The sequence below is a fragment of the Chelonia mydas genome, chromosome 10, assembly GCF_015237465.2.
Source record: "Chelonia mydas isolate rCheMyd1 chromosome 10, rCheMyd1.pri.v2, whole genome shotgun sequence".
In the NCBI taxonomy this organism is placed as follows: domain Eukaryota; kingdom Metazoa; phylum Chordata; order Testudines; family Cheloniidae; genus Chelonia; species Chelonia mydas.
In genome coordinates, this window is record NC_051250.2 from 79847301 (window position 1) to 79867573 (window position 20273).

General features: G+C 46.1%; 1 protein-coding gene across 1 annotated transcript in view; it reads right to left on the reverse strand.

Annotated features, from left to right (window-relative positions):
- Positions 1-20273, reverse strand: part of ITGA11 (integrin subunit alpha 11) — a 151775-nt gene that overhangs the window by 80565 nt on the left and 50937 nt on the right. The window contains exons 3-6 of the mRNA XM_007059502.4: positions 10679-10788; positions 6220-6311; positions 4661-4775; positions 2627-2754 (exon numbers count right to left, since the gene is read on the reverse strand). Of these exons, the coding sequence (XP_007059564.1) occupies positions 2627-2754; positions 4661-4775; positions 6220-6311; positions 10679-10788 (445 nt within the window). The remainder of the gene's footprint in view (positions 1-2626; positions 2755-4660; positions 4776-6219; positions 6312-10678; positions 10789-20273) is intronic.

Genomic DNA, 20273 nt, shown 5'->3' on the forward strand with positions numbered 1-20273 from the left:
GATCAAGTATAATTTCAGTTAATATTCAGTACATCGCTGTATATAACTGACTGTTGTATGGTTTACTGGAAATGTGGAGATTAGGAGTCTGGGTGTGCAGTAATGGGGCCTTCTGCAACGAACCAGGTTTTTCCATACTTACGTTGCTTCTGTGCTACAAGTAATTGGACTAACAGGTATGTCTACGGCGGTGATGATAATACTGTAGGTCTATGTAGTGACCTGCACACAAAACCTGCATCACGGAACCTTACAATTCAATGACATTTAAAAGGAGCACAGTCACATAGCCGTTCGTGTGTGAGTGTACAAGGGAAAAGGAAGGCAGGAAGCTGTTGGTCTTTTTATAGTGCTAGAGGTTTGGCACTGACAACATAAATAAGCGAATACAAAAAGAGTTTGCAGTAGCATCTCTGCCAAAGTTAGTGGGGAAATTAATTGTAGTCCATTAAAAGTGCATGAAGATAGATCAGCCACTAAACAAGTTCTGCTCCAAACAAGAAGATCTGGCAAACAAACTGCTCTCAGCCCTATTTCTGCTGGGAGTTAGATACTAGAATCCATCCTTTTGTAAGGGGAACTTTAGGACGTCTTTTTACACGTAACTGGCAGAGAAGACTCTATTTCAGCATGTTCTCACCACAGTCATCTCTGCCCACAGTTAAACTCAGTCAAATTCTGCTCCATATTTCCCCCCAAATGACAGTTGACTATACAAAGCCAGCATTAATCGTGGGTCCATATTCTGGCCAGCTATCACCCATGCTCAGACGTCCTGCCAAGGGGAGAGGGGTGGTGTTGTGGTTGGGAACCTAGGTGTTAAGTTGTGCAGACCAGGTCCCCTGGCCCCATAATGCTGACCTGTGTCTTCTCTTGTTGAGGATGTACAGGGTGGCTCTTTGTACAGTTTTGGGGATTCAGAACTGGCTGAAATCCTTGTGTCGTATTCCCCCCTTCTCTTACTGGCTTCTCAGTCACAAACCTAGGTACCGACATCAGCCACAATTGGTACGTCTACAAAGCAGCTAGACACCTGCAACTGGCCATGCCAGCCATCTCAGGCTCGTGGGGCTTGGGCTGTGGGGCTGTTTCATTGCTGTGTAGACGCTCAGGCTTGAACTGGGGCCTGGGCTCTAGGACGCTGAGAGGTGGGAGGGTCCCAGATCTGAGGCTTTGGACTGAGCCCAGAAGTCTACACAGCAATGAAACTGCCCTGTAAGGATAAGGCCTTTGTCTGCAGCCATACTGTAAGGCCTAAAGCCTACGGCGTTCGTCTGCAGCCAGATTAAAAGAGCAGCCAAGCAGCAGCCATTGGCTGAGAAGCAGGAAGCCACATCCTCACATTCCATCTAAATTACATTAAAACAATATAATAGCAGGCTGTTAAGAAGGAGACCGCGTCCTAATGGCCCCCACTATCACCAGATAAAGAAACAGATCTTAAGATAAAGAAAACTTAGTTTGATAGCATCCTGTCTGTCAAGCAATCACTTAACAATATCAAAGAGGTTCTGAAATCCTCATTTTGTTATTGTTTTGTCATTATGGTCCCCACTTCCCTATTGTTTGTCTGTATGGTCTCTGTCTGGTTCTTTGATTGTTTCTGTCTGTTACATAATTAATTTTGCTAGGTGTAAATTAATTAAGATGGTAGGATAGGATTGGTTAGAGAACTTTGTTACACTATGTTAGGATTGGTTAGTAAAATTTTAGTATAATGATTGGTTAAGGTATAGCTAAAAAGGACTCAAATATCACTATATAAACTGGGGTCCAAAAAGAAGTTCTTTGGGAATCAGCTCCAGGGCACAGCCCCAAAGATCAGAGCGGCCAGACCTCAACACTCTGCCAATGACACCGTGCAGAAACTGGAGTGCCCCAGGTGGACCTGATCCTGACTGGCCATCAAGAAAAGTTCATCCATCTTATTGGGAGTGGTGAGCGCTGTATGTGTAGCATGTGTAGTCTGTTTTTGGTGATTGTTAATAAATAGAGGTTATGTAGGATATTACTGTGTAAGGTTCTTTCACTGGTAAAAGACCCTGTAAACTCGCAAAAGATTAAGCCCTGAGTCCACAGGGAAAAGGTGTTTGCCCAGAGCCCACGGAAGGGTAAAGTTAGGTGCTTTTCACCTGGAGCCCTAGGAACTGGGTAAAGATGGGTGCCCTTGAGTGTGTGAGTAACAGAGAATTTTGTGCGGGTAACAGCCCTGCAAGCCGGAGTTGGCTGGCACGGGCCAGCCATGGGTTTTTCTTTGCTGTATAGAGATAGCCAATAAGGCCCAGCAAGAAAATGATGGAGTACCCTCCACAGCTGCTACAAACTGCATACCCGCAGAGCGATGCTAATTAAGGGTCACACAACTTAACCACCCTCCTTCCTTCTCATTTCATTGCGTGGGTTGCTCCTTACTCTGTGTTTCAGTTAAGAACATTAACGTGAGCAGTATTTCCATTGGCTCAGCTTTCATATCCATACTCTGCAGGTTTATTCTGGGCAAGCGCCTTGCCAAGCTGCAGTATATTGGCACCGAAGGGACATTTCTCCTAGGAAATAGACCAGGAAAATCTGTATTGCAAGGATGAACAGAGACATAAATGCAGAGAATGACCAGGGACGTGCTTACCTGTATCTGACCAGGCCCAATGTAAAACTTTTTCAAGATGTTTATCAGGAAATGTTGCACTTCAACCCAGGGATATATGCTGTTCGATCCATCCAGAACAATGATTATGTCCATGTATGTTTGGCATCCTGTGGAAAATACGCAGCATATTATTGAAAGACCTTGGCAACAACTGCAAAGTGGAAATTTATGGCTTTATTCCCTGCAGTCAGGTACTTGCTCTTGTGATTTGTGTGAAAAATCTGATTTAAATCATACCTAAAGACCTTCAGGTCACATTCACTTAAATGAGATCGAGAGAGCCCACACCGATGGTTAGCTCTGGCAGGAGAGAGCTGGAGAACTTTCTAAGAATAATATTGTACATAAGCAACCTCAGATTGCCGGGTCCGATTCAGATTTGGATCTCCATCCAGTGTATTAGATTACTTCAAATGTTCAGGGCCCAATTCTGCCACCGTTACTCATGTTGAGTAGTACTTTACTCTACGAGTCATCCCTTTGATTTCAAGGGGGCAACTCAAAAAGAGGCCCTTAAGCATATGCTTAAGCATATGCTTAACTTCAGTGTGAGATAAGCACATGCCTATGCACCATGCAGAATCAGCACCAGCAGGAGGTGATGCACCCAGTGGAAGTGTGGCAGAATTTGATCCTGGCATTGTAACTTCCTGGGGCAGGGACCAGGCCTTCTATGGTTACACAGAACTCAACCCACTGATAGTGCACAATAAATAGTATAGATCAGTATTTGCTCCAACTAAAGAGAAGGGGAGCTTTTGCCACAGTAAAGATTAAGACCAAAAAAAAAATAAAAATGAAGTGAGGACTTCAGGATTTTGTCCAATAGCAACACATTAGGAAGGACTGATCAAATGAGCTGTGGATTGGTCAGTTTCCTTTCCGAAGTGTGCCATTGTCAGGTGTTATCCTTATAGCTTTCTTTTATGCCCTCGTATTTTATAAGAATTAATGACGTGTTTCAGAGAACTGTTGGGGGAGCAAAGGATGGATTTGTGCTACCACTGAGCGTGCCATGAGCCACAGGGTACATGATTCTATCAAAAGGGAACTCAGATCTACCTCTATCTAGTGAACTCATAAACCACGGGGAAGGGAGCTTGAGTGGTCTCACGTCCAAATGGAAGGAGGACCTTATATTTCATGCTTGTTCAATTATTATTTTAATATAAAGTTAGGCTTGGTAATCTAGTTGCTTCCAAGGTATCAGTTACACTTCCCAATGTGATCATAGCAGCATCTCTGATTGAAAAGAACGTCTGAAATGACATCATCAACTTGCACAAAAACGGGGCACCAATGGGAGAAATTCATCCTACGACATTACATTATAAGAGGGGAAATTTAAAGAAAAATACTGTTAAAATATTAATAGGCTCTGAATTCACTTCTCTCCATCACCCGAAGAAACTCCAGCTCGTCAGCGGTCTGTTCAACAGGATGGAAGCCAAAATTACCCCAAAAGAGGATGTAAATGTTGGCAGCTAAATAAGTGGCTTGATTTTTCAGAGGGGCTGAGAACCCAGAACGTCCACTGAACCCAACAGCATCTGTGGAGTGCCCATGAAAATCAGGATACTTATTTAGTGCCTACATATGGGAGCCAGGTGGCTAACTTTACACACCCAGGTTTGAAAATACTGGCCAACATTTTTAGCTGTTCAGCAAATCAGCTTTGTTTTGTGCAGCCAATGCCTGAATTCTTTCCCTCTTTCCCCTTCCCAATGCACTGAAGGGTGCTGATCAAATATGCTGGACCCTTATTTCCGGTTTTCGAAGCATAAGGTCTTCCTCAAGAGTCACTCAGAAGGAAAATGTTGGCCAGATGTCTGTGCATGTAATCTCCTTTGGGTCGCCTTTTGCAAATCATTTCCTTTGCTATCTTGCCTCCTTTTCAGTCCTGACTTCACTTTGTTTTCTCAATGGCATTGAAGCGATTAAAGAACAAAAATTCTATTTAACTTCAAAAGCAGGGTTTGAGTTAGAGGCTACATAACAGATTGCGTCTCATACTCTGGAGGGCAGGAGCTATGGTCTTGGAGAATCTGAAGTTGGAGTTCACCCGGGAGCACATTCCTGTGGTATAGTAAGAGCTTCCGCACTCATGGGACCAGAGAGGGCTGCAAGCCTGTAAAGAAAATTGGGAAAAATAAAACAACAGTGAAGGGTTGAAAAACTGCCACTTATTTAGCCTCTGTTTTACAGGCTATAAAGATCAACAGCAGAGAATCAGAGATCTGCACCCATATACGACTGGGGGACTATTCTGGCCAAACACCTCCAATGCCAGCTCAGCCTGCATGAAGAAGCACGCTACTTGGTTTCTCCAGAGCAAATTACGGTAAGACTTTAGCCATTAAGAACATTGTGCGCATGTGGAGAAGACTGCCAGGGGTGGCACAGATCCTGAAGGGGGTGCAGAAAGTAGAAACAGAGGGAGCAAATGGCCTAAGTAAGGAAGTGACATGTATTTTCCTTTCTAAAATATGCAAACTCTTGGGATGATTGGGTGTCTGTGGGTTATGCTAAGGCAGATTTAACTTGCAGGATGTTGGCTCATGGCAGGGTGTACTAGCATTTTATCCTGTACCAATATCTTCTGTGTAGGAGGAGTTCCCTTCCAGGCTTTGGGCTGGGTTTAGAAAAATCCTCACCTTGTCATGTAAGGATCTAGATCTGTATGCATTGGCAGTGAGAGCAGACAGTGTGGAGATAACAGCTTGCCAGGAGTCAGAAGTGGCAATATCAGGCGAGAATGTCTGGAGCCAATTTGCATTATCCATTTCTCATGAACCTAAGGGGAAGTTTACATTGCATTGTAAAGCCGTCTCTTTGGGACCCGGGCTTGTGGACTTAATGTTTCCAAGCCCATGTTTGAGCTTTGCAAACCTGGGCTTACAGTTGGGTCGCACAGCCGTGCTAACATGTCCATACTGCACTATATAGACCTTCTGACTCAGGTCTGCGGTTTGAGCTACATCCACACTGCAGAATGACAGGGCTGGACCCAAGTCACAGCGGAACTCGGGTTCTGACCCATCCACCTCACTAGCAGCTTCCTCGGACATGGGTCCTGAGCGTTTGCTGACCCGAGTCAAGCTGATTTGTGTGTGGACAGAAGGGGAGCTTGAGCGCAAACCTGATTAAGAGCCTGTGCTTACTGTGTAGTGTAGACTTTGTGACCCTATGAGCCCCTTAATGCCAACTAGCAAAGGCTTCGTTGTTCCATGCACAAAAGGAGGCATGCTGTAATAGAAGCCAAGACTGAAAGCTTGATTCATGAAGTCAACAGAATATTGACGGGAAATGTTAACTATACGTGTTTGGAAAATGCATTTTACTTTGGCAGTCTGGAGAAGCTGCTGCTATCTTGGAAGGCAGAGGTCCTGCATTTATATTCATAACTGGATAAAACAATCCTGTTGGGGTTAAGTTAATGAAACAAACGACAGACAAATAGTGAGAGGAACATGGCTGCAGAGATCCTGGAGAGAGACTCAATATACCAAAAAAGCACCAGGCAGTTTGCATATTAAGTGCCAATTATTTATAGACAGTATCTTATTTCTTACCAGAAAGCTCTTGTCCTTGGGGTTTGCGGTCAGACTCAGGCCAAGACGCATGTTGTCTTTGCGCTCTGACACATTGGAGAGTGTTACTCTTCCTTGAGAAAGAATACCAAGGTTAGATGCGCTGTATCATCCAGCAGTGTGCGGCTAGTGTACAGGCTTCCGAAATGGTTTTATACGTCACACCTGGACAGCTGGCCGAGGCTCTACCATTGTGAAGGAAGCACCTCAGCAGACCACAAGCGGTCCGAAGAATTGTAACACAAACCAAAAAATCCCACTTTTTTATTGTGCCACTGTGAGTATCCTAGTAAGTGTAAGAACAGATCCAGCTGAAGGACCTCAAGACATCTTTATCTTGTTCATGTCACAGAGCCTGTATTTTACCTCAACAGATGCAACTGCCACAGAGCCAAGATCTCACACCATCCCTGGATGGGCTGAACTGACAAATAGAAAAAAAGTCTTCTAGGGAATTAAATAATGAGTTAAAAACCTGGACTTCCTACTAGATAAGCCTTAGCAAAACCTTTGAACTGGTCTAGCAAGTAATTTCCCATTGCAGGTATGAAACGCATGCAGTTGCCGATGTATATTTGCAAATTTATTCCATTTTTTAAAATTGAGAGTGTCCCACAATGCAACGCTTTCATTCTGTTAATGTTAACATCCGTTAGCTTCAGCAAAAGAAATCGTTTCATCTCTTCAAGCCTGCAGCATGTGGTTAGTGGGGGTGCAAAAACGAACCTGCCAGGGGTGGTCTGGCCATTTTAAATTCTCACGTGACTATGATTTCACATCTCTTGGTCACGTGGGCAGTGCTTCGCTGGAGTGCACGTTTGAGCTATGCCTGCTCACCAAGAGCGTCAGAGAAGTTGGAACACAGTGTGATATACAGGAGGGTTCTTCCCACCTTTGCCCCGGTGCCTGAAGGTGGGAACTGAGGAAAAAACTGAGCAATTAATGGGAAGAGCATGAGGCCTCTTCTTTCATCTGGGGCCTTGTATCAGTCTCTCTCAAGGCTCTTGTGGGATTTTAAATGGGAAGGAGCCTGAACCACAAGTCCATACCCCATCCCACACCCCAGACTCTGAGCTGAACTTTGTAGGTTGAATACTCGGCTCATATAAAAAGCTTGATTCCTGAACCCTTGAACTTTGAGAAAGCTCAGACATGGGGCAGTGCCAGATGTACATGTCATGCCTCCGGCCCACCTACAATTTAAAGGATATTTTCTAGTGTAATTGGAATTGTATTTGTTTATAATCAATTACAATTGGGAAACATAATTGGCAGAACTTTTGGGACTGGCCCTCCTGCACTTGGCACAGATGGGGATGGGGCTCAAAGCCACTTTTATGCCTTCCTGATCCTGTGGTCACTGGGACAGTACTGAGGTGCAACTTAGATAAGCCTCAGGGTTGCTCTACCTTGAACTGGCTGGTAACAGCCTCCAACAGATTGTTTCAGCATCTGGGGAGCAGCTGGACACAGTTGCTCCCAATCAGAACCTACTTTCACTAGCCACACCCCAGGTGCTTAGGGTAGGGACAAGCATGCAGAATGTAGGAGGTGTTATGCTGGTCCCATACCACCTGGGGATTCCTCAGGCCAAGAACATCCCTGCCAGGAATCTCAAACACATTAGACTTCTGGAGGGCAGGAGAATGGATCTATGAATATTGTGGGGCTGAACTTTTCTGCAGGATCAGTGCTGGAGGGGGAATGAAGGGCAGAGGGCTGTTGTACATGAAAATAAAAGCCCTGATATCTCTTTGTGGATCCATGCACAGAGGAAACCTTCTGTGCTGGTGTCTCCTCTAGTCACCACTCCCCTTGTCTCCTGTACACGGTATCCCTGGGGTCAGCGATCCATGTCCGGGGAGAAGTGCAGGCTAGGGGCCAGATGGGGCAAGGCAGGGTGACTAGTACACACATCAAGCCCCAAGACACCCACAGAGAACATGCTGGCAATGCCGCAAAGCTTATGGTTGTGTTACCTCTTCCCCAGAGCCCCCAAATTGCTGGGGAACCTGTCCCCAACTCCTACTACTCCAGGGGCACCAAGGGAAGACAAAATGTACTTGGGTCTCCTCGCTTTCAACTCAGAGTCTAGTTTACTCTCATCCTGCGGGTTCCAAGCATTACTGACGTGCGTTACAGGACACCCAAAGTTTCCAGCGCAGCTTTGATCTTTAGTTCAAGACCCACCCTGTGGGCATGTCTATACTAGGAGCCAGGGTTTGATTCCAACTCGGGTAGACGTACTTGTTCTCGTTCATCGCACTGACGTGCTAAAAATAGTGTACCTGGGGTCGCACCGCCATCCACACGTGGTGAAACCAGCTCTCCAGACTGAGTGCAAACCCGCCTGACCCCCGTGGGTACAGACTTGGTGTGGCTTGTCCATGCTGCTGCTCGCTGCTACCAGGCTACCCCAGCGACACTAACTCTACCATTTTTAGTCCACTAGCCTGATGAGAGCTAGTGCGAGTGTGTCTACCCGAGCCTGGAGTCACACCCAACTCACAGTGGAGACAGAACCTGCGAGGCAAAGGACTTTCCCAGAAAAAAAAAATAAAAATTGATTTTTGTCAGAAAACCCCAAACCTGAAAACTCAATATTTTCAGCTGAAAACCAAAATTGTTTCAGTTTTTGTCATTTTTCAGCCAAAAATATTTTGGTTTGAGAGAAAAAAAAAACAATTTGGGTTTTTTTGACAAAAACTTGGAATTTTCTGCAGACCCATCCCCCCATTTTCCAACCAGCTCTAGACAGAAGTTCATGTTGGGGCACTAGCCAGTTGGGAGACCCTGGTTCAATTCCCTGCTCTGCCACAGGTTTCCGGTAGGACCTTGACCAAGTCACTTAGTCTCTCTATGCTTCCGTCCCCCTCTGCCCAATGGGGATAACAGCCCTGCCCTGCCTCCCTGGGGGGCTGTGAGGATAAACAGACTGAGGGCTGATGGGGCCCTATACACTACGCTGATGAGGCCATATAAGTACCTAAGACAGATAGGGTGGGGGTGACTTCCCCTGGGATGTGGGAGTCTCTCTAAATACAGAGGGTCGCCCCTGTGTGTGCAATATTAAGGGCATGGCCAGGCTCTCTATACTTTATAAAGAAATGTCTCTGCCGGTGTTATAGGTAACACTTCTGATCATTGACTCTCTAGGGATTAAGGAGGACTTGTGGCACCTTAGACTCTAACAAATTTATTTGGGCATAAGCGTTCGTGGGCTAAAACCCACTTCATCAGATGCATGCAGTGGAAAATATAGTAGGAAGATAGACATATATATATATACAGAGAACATAAAAAAATGGGGGTTGCCATACCAACTCTAATGAGACTAATCAATTAAGGTGGGCTATTATCAGCAGGAGAAAACAAACAAACACAGTTGTAGTGATAATCAGGATGGCCCATTTCAAACAGTTGACAAGAAGGTGTTGGATGTCTTGGAGCCCTGTATGCAGAAAATATATATATATTCCTATTGTATTTGCAGGCATCTGATGAAGTGGGCTTTAGCCCACAAAAGCTTATGCTCAAATAAATTGGTTAGTCTCTAAGGTGCCACAAGTACTCCTTTTCTTTTTGCTGATACAGACTAACACATCTACCACTCTGAAAGCTGTCTCTAGGGATTGTTTTTTTCATTCTCACGAACCACTGTTAATACTGTGTGTTCACACTGAGCCAGAACGATGAAAATGGAGCAGTCAGTTTCCCAGTCAGTTTCATTTTCTGTCCCAGGGACATACCATTTAGGCCACACACAGGGCAGAGGAGGTTTTAAATCCTTCCCAGCCAAAATCTCTGAGGCAGAATCACAGCTGGTGTAAATTGAAAGAGCTCCATCTGGGCCCAGAACAATCCACACCCGCTGGGGAGCCACCCTGATGCTTTTTACAAAGATGGAAACTTTTCCTTTCATTTTAGGTTATGTGGAACAATGGGGTTGGCTCTTCAGCTGGCCTAAATCACCGAAGTCAGGGAGCAACACGGATTTCCACCAGCTGAGGATCTTTGTTTTAAAAAAAAAAGCAAAACTTGAGGGCAACAATGAACGGGCACCACCTCTGGAACCAGTCTGGCTCTTTGATTCTGCTCCCTCTGGAGGCCGCTCAAGCATTTTAATCTCATGAGATTTAGTGTTTCTTAAAGCCCCAGCTCCAGCCGTCATGTGACTACATGATTATCTCAGCTGCCATTTCAAAAAAAACGGTTCTCGCCCTCACAATTATGGAGAAAAGCTTGAAAACATGACTGGAGTGCACCTTTAAAGGCTCAAAAGACAGAAGATAAATAAAAAGAAACACACACACACTATTTTATATATGAGTTTAAAATCACAAGATTTTGTATATATTATCTCATGATCTGTGTGCGCCTAACTCATAATTTTCTAACACTCAGGCTAGCTGTACTGCGTAAGTGGCAGGGCATGTGGTACCTAGGTTGAGTTTGGTGCAGTTGTCGTTATTCTCGCCATTCACCGGACACTTGTAGACGTCTCCAGTCTTCAACTGTCCATTGGTTTCATAGGGGGCTCCCACCACCAGCCTGGACAAGAGAATGTTCCGTCAAGACACGAGCGGGCACTTGCAAAGAACACACATTTCAGCACCAAACCCTGAGCCACCACAGCAGAGACACCCAGGAATGGTTCAAATGATCATTTCTTGAGAATCCCAAAGAAACAATATACAGCGCTAGCGAATTAATGCAGACAGAGAAGAAACATGTATGGTATTTGTTTGAAGGAAACATCCCTAAGATTTACGTGATTAAAGCTGGATTTAAATGAAATACTTTTTGTTATGTGGAAAAAAAGTTTCAATGGACACAAATTCCCTCAGAGTACTCAGGAAACCATTTTCCCCTTCTGTGAAATGAAACCAATGGATATAAATGAGGGTAGAATTTGACCCTGTGTTGTATACACATTGAGGCTAGCATTTTCAAAGCTGCCTAAAGGATAAGGATGCCCATCACTTGTAATGAGAATTGGATCCCTAATCCCACAAGTGGCTGAGATTTTCAGAGAGAGCAAGCTCAGCAGCTGGCAAATATTGACATTTTAATGGCTCCTTCCTACCATACTTGTATTATTGCCACAATAAATGACTTCATAACTCTCCACTCTTCACTACCATCTGTGAATTCATCCCCAGTCTATGTGACTAGTTTGTTGTTCAAACATCCAGACAACCTGGGAGGCTAATAACCTTGGGTGGAAAAGAACCAACAACTCATTCCCCTTAAATATTTCCTACATTGTTATGACATGTCAGGGAAAGCTTTCTCCACCTCTGAATAGCCAGAGGGGAGATGTGATCATTCTCTGCATCCAACCAAGTAGCAAAACAAGTAATTTGATCTAACTTCTCTACCACATCAGGGAACATTAAAGTATTATAACCATGTATAATTTCTGTTTGAAAGTAAGATCTAAGAGAGATGGAGGTGAGTATTTAAAGGAAATGGAATGAAAATCAGAAGAAATAAAATGGAGGCCATGGTCTGTAGACTCGATGATACAGTTCTGTTGTCTTCCTGCAAGGTAAGCCTGGTGGGCCAGTCACACCAAAGGTACAGAAGTTCAGGTTCCTAGGTTATATAGTGCAGGATAATGGTGAATTCAATGACAAACTTACAAGCCGAACAGAAAAGGCATGGGTGAAATGGAGAGATGTGCGGGGAACGATCTGCAATAGGAGAATGCCTTTCAAAATGCTGAGATGGATGCTTGGAGTGACAAGGATGGACCATGCTCAGAACAAACAAGTTAGGGGAAGAGACAACGTGGTACCAACTATAGAAAAGCTGAGGGAATCTGGCTTAGATGGTTGGGGCACATGAAAAGAAAATTGGAAGAATATATATGAAAAAGGTGTTAAACATAGAAGTGGAAAGTATGAGAAAGGTTGGAAGACCCAAAACTAGATGGGTGGATACCATATCAAAGGATTCTGTATAGTTTCTGAGCAACTGCTTCAAGACAGACTGGAATGGAGAAGAAGGACTCAAAGAGCTGATGCCACACAGATGGGACTACGGCTAGAAGAACAACAACTAAGGGCAGGGCTACACTTGCAGATGTAGAGTGCTTTGAGTTAAACCAGCCTTCGGAGAGCGCAGGAGGGAAAGTGCGGCAGTCTGTCCACACTGCCAGCTTCAAGCGCACGGGTGTGGCCACATTTGCAGCACTTGCAGCGGCGTTGGGAGCGGCGCATTGTGGGCAGCTATCCCAGCATGCAAGTGACTGCAACGTGCTTTTCAAATGGGGGTGGAGTGTAACAGGGAGTGTGTTGTGTGTATGTGGGGGGAGAGAGAGTGGGTTTTGGGGGGGCTGAGAGCATTTCAGCACGCTGTCTTGTAAGTTCAGACAGCAGCAGACCCCCCTCCCCTCACCCCACCTCCCTCTCTCACACATGGCATTCCACACTAATGGTTGCTTTGTCTCAGAGCCGATAAGCAGCCGGCTGTCAAACAGAGCTTTCAAAGGGCATATCCGCATTCCTGCAGGGATTCAAAACAATGACCAGAGTGGCCACTTGACTTAAGGGGATTATGGGACGTTGCCAGAGGCCAATCAGAGTGCAGTAATGCAACACCTCGTCCACACTGGTGCTGCGGCGCTCCAGCGGGGGCGCAGCCAACGTTATTCCACTCGCCGAGGTGGAGTACCAGCAGCGCTGTAGCCGGGGAGTCAGAGCACTCTACGTGCCTTGCCAGTGTGGACGGGGAGTGAGCTAGTGTGCCCGGGGCTTCTTTGTTGTGCTGTAACTCACAAGTGTAGCCAAGGCCTAAGATCTTTGCAAGTAAGCCGAAGAAAATGCCAATAAAAGTTTGGGGTTTAAATATATCAGCCCATTTTAAAATGCGCTAACGAGAAGAAAGTCTGTGGGCCAGACCCTGGGTGTGTTTCTGATCTGCTCAAGGTTCTGGCCAGAGGTGTGTGTTGTAGCCCATAGAGCTACCTTCAGCATTGTATTTTACCTAGCTGTAATGCAAGGAACCTGCAGGCCTGTATCCTGTAGGGCACGAGCTTAAGCCATCAGCACAAGGCTTTGAGGCCTATGAACGCTGGCATAGATAAGTAGCCCAGGGGTTCTCAATCTTTTTCTTTCTGAGGACCCCCCAGCGTGCTATAAAACCTCCACGGCCCACCTGTGTCACAACAACTGTTATTCTGCATATAAAGCCAGGGCCGGCGTTAGGAGGTAGCAAACAGGGCAATTGCTTGGGGCCCCATGCCACAGGGCCCCCATGAAGCTAAGCTGCTCAGGCTTTGGCTTCAGCCCCAGGTGGTGGGGCTTCGGCTTTCTGCCCTGGGCCCCAGTGAGTTTGATGCTGGCCCTGCTTGACGGACCCCCTGAAACCTGCTTGCAGCCCCGCAGGGGGCCCTGGACCCCTGGTTAAGAATCACTGAAATAGCCGACAGCCACCCTGCGTTTTGGGGAACTGGGAACAGTGTTCTAAAGGGGGGAGTTAGTACAAAATGATAACAAGTAACCACAGGAACATGGAGCTGATACTAGGTTCGGATATTTTAGGATAAAATGTTGGTGAATGCTTACCCGCGAACTTGCCTTGGCAATGAATTGACGTATATGGTGATAAGTTAGATTCATTAATATACTAACCTGTAGAATTAGTGTGGGGAAGTTAGATATGGACAAGGGAGGCTGGGCATTTGTATGAATGTTCATGACAGCCCCTATAATAGGCCAGACCGCTATGTAAGAGGGATCTGTACCAGGACCTGGACCATCGGACTCATTTGGCATGCCAAGGACAGAGCAGGACCTATGCCTCTTACCAGCAGATCCCCAAGAAGGAGTGTGAGTATACATGTGAGGGATGGTGCAAGAGATCACATTTGCTGTGTATTACTGTTGTACCACTTTTGAATCTTTACTAATTGTGATAATAAAAGTGATTCAAGCCTCGTTTTGCCCTCAGTGTGAGTGTCAGTGTTGTCCACACTGCGGTTCCTGCCCAGATATTAAACTTAATAACCTGGATTCTGTTGTGCCTAGACCCCTACAATCCCTCAGCTTTTTATCAGTAATTAGTTGGAAATTAATCATCAATAACCACTAAAGAATTGGGTGACTGTCTGCAAACATGGTTTAATTCTCACCTTTGCACTTCCCTGATCCTGGTGCAGCCCTGTGTTGGGCTGGTCCATCTGCACTAAGTTGGAGCACCCCTGAGACTGCTCTAACTTACCCCAGCTGCATATGGCTACAAGAAGCCATAACCACTACCAAGGATTTGTATGGCACTGGGTTGTCCTGGCCACACCTATTTTTCTGTAGGGTGGGGAATGGTGCGGGAGCCCTGGAGGTGGCTCTAGGCCACTGGAGGATTACCCTTGTCCTAGGGTGACTCTGCCTGACCTGGTTATAAGAACGGCCAGACTGGGTCAGACCAAAGGTCCATCTAGCCCAGGATCCTGTCTGCCGACAGTGGCCAATGCCAGGTGCCCCAGAGGGAATGAACAGAACAGGTAATCATCAAGTGATCCATCCCCTGTCGCCCATTCCCAGCTTCTAGCAAACAGAGGCTAGGGGACACCATCCCTGCCCATCCTGGCTAATAGCCACTGATGGACCTCTCCTCCATGAATTTACCTAGTTCTTTTTTTTGAACCCTGTTATAGTCTTGGCCTTCACAACATCCTCAGGCAAGGAGTCCAACAGGTTGATTGTGCACTGTGTGAAGAAAGACTTCCTTTTGTTTGTTTTAAACCTGCTGCCTGTTCCTTTCATTTGGTGACCCCTACTTCTTGTGTTATGAGAAGGAGTACATAGCACGTCCTTATTCACTTTCTCCACCCCAGTCCTGATTTTACAGACCTCCATCATGTCCCCCCTCAGTCGTCTCTTTTCCAGACTGCACCAGTGCAAAGCAGCAGCAATGCACGGGAGAGTGTGGCCACGTGTGTCTATGATCTGGTTACTCTCCTTCCCAGACCTGTGGGCTACGAGGTCCCCTCATTGTTTCTGGTTTAAGAACTAATGCCGCGCCCTTGGGTTTCTCAGTTAAACCAGGGGTTGGCTCACATTTATTATTCCTCCCTGGGCCTTTAATTGTATAAAACTGTATAAAATTGTACAGTAATCATGGCTAGTAAAGGTCACTAACAGGGAGCTTTCTACCGCACCTGTGTCCATTTGTGGGATAGGCTCTGGGTTAGGTTAGGCCTCCAAGGTCCAGCCCTGTGTCGGGTTAACGGAGGTGGAGGAATTGGCAGGCACCACCATAGCAGCTCTGTCACCCTGTTAGACGGTGAAGCGTATCCTCCCCCTGCTCCTGGCCATTTCTGTTGGCCAACACAGAGTGGTGAGATGGGGTCACAGCTGAGCTGTCCTCACCACTGTCCTTCTCCTCTGCTTTGAATAGTGCTAGCATAAAGCGGTAGCTCCATTCTCCAGTCACACTGTCACTGGGTCCCCAGAAATAGGAGATGGGTAGGCCTGAGGTCCCCCTTTTGTCATGGGACTGATGCAACCAGTCCTGCCAGATGATGTGGGCTGAGATGGCATGAAGCCCTTAGCATCCTCTCAGCTAGTGGCCTGACTGGCATGTCCACAGCCTAGTAGACAGCAGTGCAAGCTGCAGGTTTAGGGCCAGAGGTGGCGGAAACTCAGAATTTCCATTCCACAGGAAATTCCAACTTTTTGGCATTTGGAGCAAAACCAAAACATTTCAACAATTTCCCATGAAATGAATTTTTTTTGAAAATTCATTTTTGGTCCACTGACATGTTTAGTTTTGATATTTTTCATAGTCACTTTTTAAATATATTATGAAATAAATTTTAAAAAATTAAAGAGACAAGGTGGGTGAGGTGATATCTTTTATTGGACCCACTTCTGTTGGTGAGTGAGACAAGCTTTTGAGCTACACCGAGCTCTTCCTCAAAGTGAAGTGGCCAGTTCACCTTGAATTGTCCCTCAGAGTATGTGCTAACTACTTATGCTAAACTAGCTGTTAGATCTTGTATTCAGCTGTGACACTCAGTACCTTTCCCAGATGGGCTGAAGAGCTCTCTGTAGCTCGAAAGTTTGTCTCTCTCACCAATGGAAGTGGGTCCAAATAAAAGATATTCCTGGAGCAGCTGGTTGTGGTGTCCCCAAGGCCACAAAGCTGAGTGATGTGTTTTCCTCTTCCTTTTTTTTTTCATTAGTTGCTGTTTAATAAATTGTATCTTCTTTGAACTATATGTGATGATCAATGGGACTCAGGGAAGCATCCAGAGCAGAGAGAGCACCCTGGAGTGTGAACACCCTAGCCCCTGTCCTAAGTGACCACGACAAGGTTGGGGGTCGAGCCAGGAATCCTGGGCCCAGCCTTGTTGGGGTTACAAGGTCTCTGCCACCCAGGAGAGTGGAAGGGGAGCCCTTGAGGTCAGGCAGACCTCTGGGTAAAGGGAGTGGGAGCGAGGACTCAGGTCCTTTCGCTAGCCCATCTCACCAGGGTAGTGTATAAGCCAGGAACGTTCCTAGGGGACCATTCCCCTGCTTACACTTGGATAAGTGACACCTTTCAATCCCAACCTGTAAACCCTAAATAAATACTGAGCGCTGAGTATCGCCTATGGAAACGTGGAGAGCTTCGGGGTAGGAACTCGATAGGTGGTTTCAGCTAGCAGCAGTAACACGCTCAGATAGGCACATGCTTGTCTCCACATCCAGATCTGCAAATGAACAGAAACTCTTTTGTTCTGCATGGTGCTATACAACAGCTGGGAAAACAACTAGCCTCAGCACAGCTGGTTCGTGTTAGACGAGGAATGATTATCTTTTTTTAACAACATTGTTTCCAAAAAGGCATTAAGAACTAATTCTTTAATTCCCTTGCAGTAAAACGGGGTTGCTCAGCAAATTGGACACTCCAAAAGTCTAATGAGCATTTTGGGTTTTTAAATGAAACATTCCGTGTTATGCCACTTTGCTAATAAGGAGACTAATTAGGAGAAAGTAATAACTATCTAGAACCACCATCAATAACTCAAACATCGTCTACTATATACTACAAGTGCTTTGCCAGTATAGCTGAACAGGCAGAGCCCCCTAGTGTAGACACAGCTTACGCCAACAGAAGGAGTTTTGTCGGCAGAGTCGCACCACCTCCCTGAATGACATTAGCTACCTCTATTCTGGGTTTTTGCGGTGTAGCTACGTTGGCTAATGGGTGTGTTTTTTTCACACCCCTGACCAACACAACTATGCTGACAAAATTTTGTAGCGTAGACCGGGCCTCCGACTCAACCCAAACCACACTTTTCAGAAGTTGAATGAAATCTGGACAACTCCCCATGCAACACCAGGACTGGGAAATTCCAGGTACCGTGAAACTTCTATCCAGCTAGAGAGGGGGCCTGGGCAGAGAGGCCATGACTTTGGGGGTGAAAGAACAGGGATCTTGGTAGCAAAGAGACAAACTTCAAAAGAAGGAAAAGCTGAGTAGAATCTTGCCTACAAAAAGAAAGAGGTTCAAAAACGGTGTTTGGTCCATTTCTAATTTTTAATCACACTCTAATGAATTCCCCACGAACAAGGGCAGATATTTTCATTTTGGATCTTTTTGCTTCCCAAGAAGAAAGAGAACTTTATGAAAAGTTCTCTGGCGTGCTTCTGCGATTGGAGACTTTAAAAAGATTCTTCCACTTCCATATACAAAGCTAAGGCACTTTTCTGTTAGTAGTTACAGAGTTCAGTAACAAGATGTAATAGCATCTCCCAGAGTTCATCATTTACACAAATTCATTCTCCTAAAGCAATACTTAGGGCTCCGTGTCTGTCACGGAGGTCGCAGAAGTCACGGATTCCGTGACTTCTGCAGGGGCCAATGTGGCTGACCCCAGGGCCGCCCAAGCAGCTGGCTCTGGGTCAGCTGCTCACGTGGCCCCCGGGACAGCCACACCAGCCACTGCTGGAGCGGCCCTGGGGACAACCACACCAGTTGCTTCCCCAGGGGTCCCTGGCAGTGGTCCCAGGGCAGCTGGAGCAGACGCTGTCCGCTGGCCCCGGCAGCAGTCCCCAGGTGGCCAGCCAGAACAGCTGCAGTCCACTGGCCCTGCCAGCAGTCCCTGGATGACCGGCTGAAGCAGCCACAGTCCGTGGCCCCCAGCAGTTGGTGCTGCTGACCCCGAGTACCCCCCCACAGCAGCAGCCCCCTCGTGTGTCCGTCCCCCCCGTGTTGTGCCAAGGTTTAATCACAGGTATTTTTAGTATAAATCATGGACAGGTCAGGGGTCCTGAAGTTTTGTTTATTGCCTGTGACTTGTCCATGACTTTTACTAAAAATACCCGTGACTAAATCGTAGCCTTAGCAATAGTCACACCAAAGAAAACCAGCTCCAGAATCAGATCACTCCTAACTTCCTCAAACACTTTCCTACTGGAAGGATCCTTCCCTTCAAGGCTCAGCTAAACTAATACCTACCAACAGATCATAGCCCCATACTTTAACATTACTGTCTATCAGGCCTATCAAGTCTCTCATACGAACACAAAAATGTCACGGCTCTAAAGCAATTACATTCCACATACCTCCCAGTCAATTTCACAGCTTGAAGCTACAGGGAAACCAAAAATATCTACAGACACAACAGTAAAGGTAATGAAAATCAGAAGCTAATGAAAATAGCATTTTAGTCTCTGAAATACAATGGCATTGTTTTCCACTTCGGATTAACTTTAAATGGTCACTGAGCTGTAGTCATCAAACGTACATGGAAACTTGGCAGCTAAAGAAATGCTTTTCTGGCTATTTAAAAGGTGGACAGAGTTTTAGTTACAGGAGACACAGGAATGTAGACTAATGTTCACAAGAGCAGTTATTAGAATGTGGCAATCATGTAATCCTTCATTCTCAAGTCGGTTAGAAGCCTGCTGGTATTATTGTGGTTTATGAAGTCATGCAGTGGATGCTTGTCTAAAAATAAGATCCTGTCCCAAATCAGCATGAAAACACATCTGGGAAAGAAAACCAATAAATAACAACAAAAGGAGCTAATGAGAGTCACCAACTGTATTTGTCATCTCTGTAAATTGTTCCATGGCAGCAAAACTCGATGCATAAAATTATTTTTTGTTTGTTTCCCGTTAAAGCTGTTAGACTCTCCTTTAGAGTAAGATAATATTTAGTGTTTCCAGAGACCAACTCCGGCACACAAAGCAATGCCACACGTCAGCTATTGTCCAAGTCCAGATTCCAAGGGCCCTCAGATCATGTTTTAATGGCTTGAGGGAACCTGGGAACGAGAAGCAACCAGCACTTGTGTGATGGCCGCCCCGTTCAATGCACAGCCTGGGGCTGCAGGTACATGGCACGAGCCCTGAAAGGATGCCTGCTCCATTTGGGCCAATCGCAGCGTACCGAATGGTTGGCTGGCATAAGGCACTTCGTGCCAGCTGCAAATGGTGCATTGGAGAGATTAGAGCAGTGATCAAAATGGGCCTTTCTGAGTCTCCAGCTGGCAAGAAGGGTCACAAAGAACAACACGCTACTGTCATGTGACTGGACATGGGTGGTCATGCCTAGTGGTTGGAGCAGGAGTCATGCCTAGTGGTTCGAACAGGAGTCAGTAGCCAGGAATCGGAGCTCAGAGACAGAGTCCAGGTGCCAGAGTCAAGTGTCAGAGGCAAAGTCTGAGGTCCGGAATGGGAACCGAGGGTCAGAACCAGGTTACCTGGAGTATGGAAAAGCAGGCGCAAGGCTCGGGCCAAGCCAGGATCTGGGCTGGAACAAGGTGAGAGCAGGGCTGGGAACAAGCAGCTATCGCAGCTGAGGATGAATGCTTCAAGCAGTCGCTGATCGACAGCTGGGCTTAGGAGCTGGTCTGCTGACTCTTACAACCAAGCAAGGAGCCTAGCCACAGGCCAGCTGCACTCGTTAGGTTACCCAGAGACAGGCTCTGCTGCAGGTTCTGCTTCCAGACTAGCTCTACTGTGGGCCAACAGTTACACAGAATGGGGACAGGTGGCACATTTAAATCTATGCAAAATAATGAGCTTGGTGGAAGGGAG